Source organism: Erpetoichthys calabaricus, chromosome 8, assembly GCF_900747795.2.
Source record: "Erpetoichthys calabaricus chromosome 8, fErpCal1.3, whole genome shotgun sequence".
In the NCBI taxonomy this organism is placed as follows: domain Eukaryota; kingdom Metazoa; phylum Chordata; class Cladistia; order Polypteriformes; family Polypteridae; genus Erpetoichthys; species Erpetoichthys calabaricus.
The window spans coordinates 136,721,102-136,731,532 of record NC_041401.2 but is presented as its reverse complement, the minus strand read 5'-3'; the positions used below and the strand labels follow the sequence as shown (position 1 = coordinate 136,731,532).

The 10,431-nt window shown below is 36.7% G+C and overlaps 1 protein-coding gene across 1 annotated transcript in view; it reads left to right on the top strand.

Annotated features, from left to right (window-relative positions):
• dnajb11 (DnaJ heat shock protein family (Hsp40) member B11) overlaps nt 1–10,431 on the top strand; it is a 38,354-nt gene that overhangs the window by 646 nt on the left and 27,277 nt on the right. The window contains exons 2-5 of the mRNA XM_028807514.2: nt 117–273; nt 1,390–1,487; nt 5,801–5,933; nt 8,744–8,886. Of these exons, the coding sequence (XP_028663347.1) occupies nt 117–273; nt 1,390–1,487; nt 5,801–5,933; nt 8,744–8,886 (531 nt within the window). The remainder of the gene's footprint in view (nt 1–116; nt 274–1,389; nt 1,488–5,800; nt 5,934–8,743; nt 8,887–10,431) is intronic.

Below are 10,431 nucleotides of genomic sequence, written 5' to 3'. Positions count from 1 at the left end.
AGCTTATCGTTCACATTTGCCACTCGGGCAAAGTTTGTTTAAATGTTTCTCCGAAGGTGTACTCTGTAATAGATGGTCGTCTGTGGTTAATGGCTATTTGATTTGTTTTTCCTTAGGCGAGATTTTTACAAGATCTTAGGGGTTTCCCGGTCGGCATCCATAAAAGATATTAAAAAAGCGTACAGAAAGTTGGCCCTACAACTGCATCCGGACAGAAACCCAGATGATCCCGAAGCGCAGAATAAGTTTCAAGACCTCGGCGCTGCATATGAGGTAATTCACTTGAAAATTCTTTTTCCACTGTTCTGCCCTTCATTTTCTCCAATGTGTGTTCATCAGTGCTGTTTAGCAGAGCGCCGGACGCAGTATATTTTCATGAATAGGTCATAGAAATGTATCTCAGTTTGCATTGGTATCACTACCTCCTAATCTAGCATAGAACATGCCTCGTTCCTTGCAGAGAAAGCAGTTATCAGCAAACAGGAAGTAGGATAATAGAAGAATTTTCGTGTAAAGGAACTCGCGATTGAAAATGTGTGGATGTGTCGTTATGCTTACGTACATTGTAATCCGAAGTCGCGTTAACCGTTTGTATTTTGGAAAGAAGAATTGAAAAATACATTAGTGGCGAGTGCTTGGCTCCTCCTCCTCCGGCTGTTGTTGTTGGAAACGCGGCCGCCTTTTTTTATTGGACGCGTATTCGTGGTGGCTGCTTGTGATTGGTACAGCCCACCGGCACTGTCTAAGATGGTCCCTCCTTTTTCTTGCGTTCAGCCATCCAACTCAATTGTCTTGGAGAAAAGTAAAAGACATCGTAACACAAATAATGAATCACGTGTATGTGTGTAAAAAAAAAAAAAAAAAAAAAAAAACTTTACGTCGGTTTACTACTGCCTTGATTATTATCTATTAAATGCCACAGATTAATATGCTGTCTTTAATTGGCAGTACTACTACGCCCAACTTTGGCTGGGCAGTTTTTGCACCCTCGAAACTCTGAACTAGGTGAAGCTGGTTTAAGGATGTCATTATAGAAATAGTATTCGCTATAACCTCTTATTTTAATATTTTAGTATGGTACTGCTGGAGTATGTGAATTTCCCCTTGGGATTAATAAAGTATCTGTGAGTGAGTGAGTGAGTGAAACAGTCTTCCTAATGCTGCCAAATTACACGCTCATGTTTTTGGCAAGATGATTTTTCTTCTTGGTCTTTTGTTCTGATTCATCACCCATTTGTCATACCAAGAAATACATTCACTGCAATTCTCTCATATGTTTTGTTGTTATGGTATGCAATCTATATTATTGAAAGAAAACACGTTACTAAATTACTGTGTAAATATGGAGCAAAACATTTCAGAGTTATTGTTTTTGTTTGTGTCTTCTAGGTTTTATCTGATGAAGAGAAGCGCAAACAGTATGATGCGTATGGGGAAGAAGGGTTGAAGGAAGGGCACCATAGCTCTCATGGGGATATCTTCTCCAGGTTAGAACTAGAGCAATTATTAATTTAGTTTTTATCCATATTTGTATGTATTATTTTAGTCCTCAACATTTGGAATTTCATTTAATGTACACATAACCTGCCATCTGTCATTTAAAGTTCAGGTGGGTGTCCGGTTATAGATGAGTTTTATTCCAGTAGATGTTCATAACTAGACTGTGTATCTTATACAAGCGCATTAATGTAGCAATTGTGTTCGGAGAGCACAGAAGCTTATTGACTAATGATTAGTCTCTGGTATAAAGAACAAGTTGAATGCTGGAGTTGTCCATCCTATTTTCTTTTAGACAAGGACAAGTAGTCCTATTTTTGACACCCTTCTGCAAGGCAGTCCCAGGTAAGCGGACGAGGATCTTGAAGTGTGTGCATGACCAAATTTCCAGAGTGGATAACCTGGTACTTTCCATGTTTTTTAATGCAGAACAGGCTTTTGATTAGGTGAAAACTTGCTGTACCTCAAAGCAAGGGTTGAATGTTTCAGAAGTTACACAAATTGTACCTAATTAAGATACAAGTGAAATTTTATAAAGGTAGAATTCCTCACTTATTTTATTCTGAATAAGATGAATAGGCTCAGTGTAATATGATCAGAACTAATTTTCGATTTACATGATGAATTAGCAGGATAACTCATGATTGAGTTTAAGCTAGGCTTAATGCAAGCTAAGTATACATATTGAATGTTGCATTTTAGGAAAGTGACTGACAATGGTTTTATGAGATTACTGCTTTCAGGCAGTCTTTCTTTCAATTTCTGCAATTAAAACACTAAAGCCCTCTAATGATAGACATTAAGTAATAAAAGTGATCATTTAATATGTATATCTTAAACACATAATCAATCTTTCACTAAAACAGGCAAAACAGAAGCATGGTTGCATACTGATATTTGGGACTGTAGGAAAAGGAAGAGCATTTTAACTTGGTTATTTATCAGTTTTCACTTCAGCAATGCTGGTAATTTAATTGAAGTGGCAGACTTACAAATAATTTACCTTACTTTTCTCTGTAGAATAATACAGTTTATTGACAAACCCATTGATTATAAAAATATAACTGCATATTTATAATATATATTTTGATGTAGAAGACAATGTGAAAAACAAATATTTAACCCAGAAGAGGCTGGCTGTTTACTGGCTGTTTAGAGCTTTAATTTATCTTAACACAGGTAAACAGTTCTTTGATCCAAAACTTTAAGAGCGGTTTCTGATGTTGTCTGGAGTTGTTGCTGTTGCTCTGGGTTCTAGTGGAGAATTCTTCTTGCATTGGAGAGCACTACTTTTCTTTGCCTTGTGGCCTTTTCTCTGTGGTGTGATGCTGCCTTATTCCGTTCACTGTTAAGCATTTTGCTGTGCCCTCTGCACCTTTCATAGGGAAAGCAGTACTGATTCTGGCATAAGAGTTTAAGTCCCCTTCTTGAACTAATGCTGCTTTTAAGTCTTCTCATACTGAGCTTAATCACTGGCGCAGATCTTGGCTTGGCAGAGTGGATGTTAGAGCTAGTTCTGAGCATCCAGCTCCAAAAGAGTGCATTGTTTGCTTATTGGCCCTCCAAAGAGAAGAGGATTGTCCACTCTCAGCTCCCAAAAGACGAAACAGCTCATCAGGTTTTAGGTTTCATTGTTTGGGTGTCTTTATAATCCAAAGAGAGAGAGCATTTTGCAAAAAGTAAATAGATGACTGCAGTTAGTATGTGAATGAAAATGTAATTGGATCATGGTCACTTCCACTTATAGAACTAGTGTCTGTTTGTAGGAGTGTTATTTTATGCTTTATGCAGAGGCCGGTTCAGTTCTTGGTTAAAAGACTAAGATTAATGGCCATGTGAGCACCTTTTTGTCTCAAGGAGCATTTGCAGAGGGGTCAGCTCAATTCTTCTTTACACTTTTATTGTCAGATGACGTACAAGGCTGACTGAGTGTGGTAGGAGCTGCTCAGCTATTCATTTTGGAATTCAGCTTGGGGGGTGGAGCACGATTTCTGCATCTGTGTTAAATCTGCTGTCTTAACAGGCTTTGTGTGCCAATAAATACCTAGCAGAATGGGCCATGTCTACTTTGTCCTACATATACACCCTGTTTAGAAGTTAATGTCCGTTGAGGCATGTCAAACTTCAATACACAAATAGTCACTAGGCTTTTTGCACCATTAGTGTTCACAAGGCAGATTTCCATTACTGCATAGCTGTTATGCCAGGGCCAAAAACCCAACTTCTTTAATATCTAAGTCAGCATGGCATAAAATCAACCCCATTAGTACACAAGTTGCAGTTGTGCATGAGAATGCGTGACTGTTTATTCTGCATCGCTGGGTTCATGCATTTCTCTAACTATTCTCTGCCATTTGGTACTTTCATTTCTGACATCATTCACTTCAGTGGTGTCTGATATTCAAGACTGAGAGTAAAGGTTAGTATGACAACATATAGCTTTAACTTTGATCTGAATGTATAGAGACCTGATGTCCCTGTGAGATACCCATAAAGTGACACTAGGAAGCATCCACCCTCACCCCCCAAGAAAGACTAATTTTAGGCTCGTCTTCCCTCTTACCCATTTTCAAGAATTCCTACTTTCTTTCTTTGTCATCAGGAAGTTTATCTGGAGTGTTCTGCAATCCAGGGTAATTCAGAATATATTGTCCTTCAGTGTTTCCTGCTTCATCTATGGTTACCCAAGGAAGGTCTAAGTCCTCTGAAAGCATTCAGTATTTCATGGTGTAAAGCTAAGTCATCAGTGTGACTTAGGACTACTTTTGGAACTTGGATCAGAATCTTGCTGTTATGGCATTATCACATTTATGTCTGCCAAGTGTTACCAGAGCCTTTTATTGGCATGACTTGACTAGTTATTTAGTCACCACTTTCTCCAGTATAGCTTTATTTCTTCACTTCTCTGTGTCAGCTGAGCTTAGTACTATATTTTGTATTGATAACCATTAGTTTGTTTCCCCTAGCTGGAATGAGGATTGGGAATAGAAGATGTATGACATGTGCATGCTACTAATGTGTTCCCAACTTTTTGGCAGTGAAGGCTGACCTTTGATTAAACACAGGAATGTCTCACCTGCTCATATCTGGGTTCAACCACATTGCTCATGTGGTGTCAACTGTGTCATTTGGACAAGTGGGAACTCAGTTCAAAGGTGAAACTACAGAGTACTGTAAAGATGTTTGTTTCCTGTGGATGGGTTTAACCACTGCCATATTCATCCCTTATGGATTCAAGACCAGGTAGAGGTAGAATAGTGCTCAGGTCCAGGGTTATTTATTCAGAAGAGTAATTTACAGTTTGATCGAATAGAGCCTGTGTACACTAATTGGAGATGAACTTTTAAATGTTTGCCATTACAGGATTTTTATTTCTGTACAGAAACTAGATCACTTGTGTTTGTTTACCTGGATTCTCTACATAAGCTTCAGCTCATTGGTTTCTAGTCAATGTTGATGTCTGGAAGTTTGTCCTTGGGGAGTGGCTAGGATATCTAAATTACAGCCTAGTGTTCTATATAAGCACCTGACATATATTAGCATTTAAGGTTTCAACAGAACTGGCAGTTTATGCCTTATTATTTGCAGATGGGCAAAAAACATTTTTTTGTTTCCATTGATTCTCAATCATTCTACTTAGGATGATTATTCAGATGTATTTTATATTTTGCCTTCTCCTCTTTTCAGTAGCAGAGAGACTGTCCATACACAGAAACTTGTTAGGGAAGGATGGTTTGCTCTCCTCTTGTTAGTGGTTAGTTTTTCTAACACTGCTTTGTGAATGCCTGAGATGGACAACAGGGAGTGTACCATAAAGCAATGACTTGATTTATTTTGGAAGCTGTGATTTAAGTCCTTTTTGTGATTTAATCTGTTTGGTGAGATGGGCTGCTCCAACTTCACATGTGGGCATGTTCAGAGGCTACATGGTTTGAGACTGGTGTCTCATTTCCTATTTTTTATGGGGTGCATGCCTCTGGGGCATGGCATTTTTGTTTCGGGACATCTCTGCAAAGGTGTTCTCCCCACTCTGATTTATAGTTTCGTGATCAGATGAAAGTACAAGGCTGACCAAATGTGGTAGGAGCTTCCCTGTCATTCATTCAGGCTACAGGACAAAGTATTATATTTTTTCATTACAATATGTAATGCTTTTAATTTCTTAATCCAGGGTCATATTTGAATAGTAACACTTTGGAGGTCAACAATATCATTTTACATTTTAGAACTGTGTAAAGTAGAAATACTGTTCCTCATTGTTTAAATCAATAACTAAATATCGCTGTCATAATGTTTTCAACAGTTTCTTTGGCGATTTTGGGTTTATGTTTGGTGGAAACCCACGTCAGCAAGACCGAAACATCCCCAGAGGAAATGATATAGTAATTGACCTTGAGGTCACACTTGAAGAGGTATATACTGGAAATTTCGTAGAAGTAAGTAAATTTATATTTTTGATTTATATAATTTGAACATTCTGAAGTAAGATTTTGTGTCTGATTCAGTAGAATAGTGCTTTGTGAAAAATGAAGAAAGTTGTTCAAAATCCGGCACCTGTACACACTACTTTGGTGTGGTGTACTGAGTTTAGTGCAGAAGTAAGTTAATGGAAGAAATGTATTTATACATTCATTTCACCGGATGTCAAACAGCAAATTCCATTCCACATTTTCACAAGTTTTTGAAGAATTATTTGATAAAGTAATTCAATATTCTCTTACTGTGTATTCTCTTTTGTATTTTTCTATTAGGGTATAGAGTTGCAAAGAATTGTACTCATGGTTCCTTTTCTTGATCTGAAACCAAAATATTTTTCTTCAAAATTTTCACTTACCCTTTTCCATATCTTAAATATATGAGGTAACTTAATACCTCTAAGTTTTGCAATCTTGTATACAGTATCTCCCTGTTTGTTAGGTATTAGTATTAAAAGCCATGTTTCCATTCCGTAGTCCTCTTGTTTTGTTTTCAAGATGACATTCAGTAACTTAGCTAGGACTTGCACCATAGTTTTTTATTTCTCTCATTACCACTCTCTTTTCATCACTTCTTTCCTCTTTATATTCTTTATCTGATGTTTCTCCTGATTTCTTCCACTTCTTAAACTACATCTTTTCTTTTATAGCTTTATCTGACTCTTCGTTCTGTCACCAGCTTCCTTTACGTTTTGTCCCCTTTTATACTCTTTATTATTAGACCATAACAAAATCCCTCAAATCCCATACAATTACCACTTTGTGGTCAGGTACTATACTTCAGCAACTCCCACTTTTTTATCTGTAACCTCAGGCAATTAGCTAAAAGAACTGGCAGGAGAAAGAGCTTCACATTTAATTAAATATGTATTATAGGTAATGTGCCCAAATAATGAGCAAAGTAAAATGAGTGTGGAAAAAAATACCATTACAGCCCAAGCAGCAGTATATCTTGCGTTCACAGATGGCTTTTGGTGTTATATTCTTTCTGGCTTGGTCCTTACAACCACATGGCCTTCAAACGGAGTACTGAAATAGGCATCACAAATGCCTTTCTCGATATGGCTGCAGAGATGGTTTTGTCTTCATCAAGGAAAGATGGAAAGGGAGAGAGTTGATCTAATCTTCATTGTAAGAGAGAAAATTAGAAAGGCAGCTTATACCAATTCCTGGCACAAGTCCCTGGACCAGAATGGCCCTCCGATTCAAGACCAGTCCTAAACAGCCACACTTCAGACTAATGGGTGTGCAGCTCTGCACCCCCTCCACAAACTACACATCCCGAGTCATTACTTAACACTATTTCCTAATGACTCGTGGGGTTGGTTAGGTATATGTCAAAGCACAGCTGTTTTTATCAGTGAAGAATGCCTCCTGAGAATACCAGAGAACACCAGAGAATATATGCTTGCAAGTTACATTACAGTTACTTTCTTTTAACTGTCTAATACAAACTTAAAACCTGTTCCTTAAAGACATACATAAAATTATAACAATGCTAAATATCACAAATACACAACTGCAAAAGAACATTAAAACAAGGGCAGTCCTTAAATCATTTGATTTCTTCTTTTATATATTTTTTATTTCTGAACTTTTTTAATCCCTATTACATTATTCCTTCCTTTTTCTTAACTAATGCACTTCCACATTTAGCCTTTCCCACAACCCTTATTTTTGTCCACTAACCCTCCAGATCCTCCTTGGAGGATTCTTTTATTTCAGCTGGTGTATTTTATGTGTCTCTTCTAGTTTCTGTCCTAATTGTTTGCTCTTTTAATTTCCATCTTCTGACCTTTTCACATCCTTCTCTTCTCTCACTTTTCCTAGGTGTCATCATTTTTAGATCAGCTACTAATACTTTGTATTGTGTTAGTATTTCTTCTTTGCTAGTTGGCTCCAGCAGACCCCCGTGACCCTGTGTTTGGATTCAGCGGGTTGGAAAATGGATGGATAGTTAATGTATTTATTGAAATGTGTGAAAAATTAAAACATTGGAAATGTCTTCAGTGTTTAGATTATTTACTTAATATGGAAGCATTGCACCATTTCATTTTTATGTTGTTTCCATTATTGTAGGTTTTGAAAAGATCTTGTGGACAAAGGTTCAGGCTTAGGAATATTAATTCCCTTAACCTCCACGGTAGCCCATACTTAGTTTCCATGAGGTTCAGTCGAGGACCCCATGAGCTATCTTTGAAGTATGGCCTAGTATATATTGGGTAACTCTTGCTTCTGCTTTATATCTCCATAATAAAGCTTTGTCTTGGTGTTTTACACCCACATGCCCTTGCTTCCATTAAGCCCAATTTTAAAATGTGAATCTAATCTTTACCCAAAATCTTTTTATTTTCTAGCCTTTGCTGAATTTAGGTCTTTACCCAATAGACCAGTGAGTAGGGGTCTCCGTTATAGTATACTACCAAGTATTTGGTCCCAGAACATTTGATTATCAAATTAAGCCTCTTTGACACATCAAGGCTGCAAGCTGGATCTCACTTCTTTAGAGCCATAGGACCTTTTAGGTACTTCCGATAACTCTCCAGATCTTGAGGAGATACAAGTACACTAAATGAGATACAAGTACTCTAAATGAGTCTTGGAATCGTAAAGCACTTCTTGAGATATTACCAATTAAGAGGCTTGCAGCCTTTGTTGTTTGTTACTTAAATTCACATTTTACAGTGCAGACAAAAAAATCAGATTTTTTTTTCCTGTTTGCCTAATGTTTCTGATTCAACGTTGACAAATATTCTTCTCTCATTGTTTAGGTAGTTCGTAATAAACCTGTTGCAAAACTTGCCCCTGGAAAAAGAAAATGCAACTGTAGGCAGGAAATGAGGACCACTCAGCTAGGACCTGGGCGCTTTCAGATGACACAAGAGGTGGTTTGTGACGAGTGTCCAAATGTCAAGTGAGTTGTACCAAATTTCCTTTATTACCCTGGGCAAGCATCAACCCTGACAATATGTTTACATCATTGAAGGCATGAACGTGGAGTTCAGTAAATTTCTTTGGTTTTACGAGGGAATCATGTGAACCTGGAAACACATTGGATTAAACTGCAATAATTTTGTGTTCTGTGAGAGCTATCACATTAGGTCAAGTAATTTCTTAAGTGAAATTTGGTTGTGTCTACCACCGGAGTTTTCCCTTCATAAAGCCATGATTCCAAAATGTTGACACCATTCTAATATTTTCACTATACATTTACAGTGCTTTACAAAAGTATCCCTTAACCAATTCTCTTATTTTACTGAGAAACAAATCCCTTGAAGAAAGTTGAATTTTTGCAAAGAGAACAGTTTTTTAGTAGTAGTTTAACCAAATGTCTCATCCCTGGTATTAAACAGCTGTCATCACCATACTTCACTGTAGGTATTTTGTGATTTGAGGTTTTGTCAGAATTACATTTGTTCCAGACATATCTCTTTGAACATTGGCCAAAGACCTCTGCGTTGGTCTCATCCATCCACAAAACATTTCCAATATTCTAACTGAAGTTATTCTCAAGAATTTTGGCAAATTTAAGACATGCTCCTAAATTTTTATTTTTAGCTTCTGTTGTGCCACCCACTTGTTAGGATCTGCATTATGCAAAGTCCTTAATATGGTTAACGTGTGCTTCTTTGCTCAAGTCGCAGATACTGAACTATCGAACTCCATCAAAGTGACTAATGGTTTCATTTTGGTTTCTCTCTCAAGTTTCCTTCTTGTTAGCACAAATGTTGTTTTCTAGACAGTGTCTGGGTGTTCTGACCTTATATTCCACTTCCTCATAATTGAATTAACGTTGTCCACTTGTACATCCAAACATTTGGATATTGTTTTGTGGTGTTTTATGCATTTATATTGTTTTATCTGAATTTGTTTTCCAAGCAAAGCAACTTCCTAAATTTGACAACATAAAGAAAAATCAACCACACTGTAGCGTCAAGGCAGTGCTGAAACCTCAGAGATTCTAATATCCAATCCTATAAATCAATCTATGTCTAAAATTTTCATCAATCTTCTTTTTTCAGAACCTAAATTAAGATTCCTTTAATGTGGGGTTTTATTTTAATGCTTCAATTCAGTAGTACATTTGTTAAGTAATTGTTTTTCACCTGTTAAAAATTTAAAACATCTGCATCACAGAGATGGAACAGTAATTCAAAGTGCATTTTTTAAAGCCTTTTTTTTCTTGCAATTCCACAAAGAATTTTAAGCTTCAGTGTTTGGAAGAAAGTATTACAGAGAAATACTTTCACTGTAGGTATTGCTATTTAATAAAATCAAAACATTGATCAATAGCATGAATAATGTGTTTACGTGAGTATATATACACATATATAAATACATCTACATTATATGTAAGAAAGTAAAAACAAAGCATATGTATTTAAAATTTGAAGAAACATCTTTTTCAAAACTGTTTTGAATAGCCTAAGTAAATCAGTAAAAACAAATGCCCTGCGAT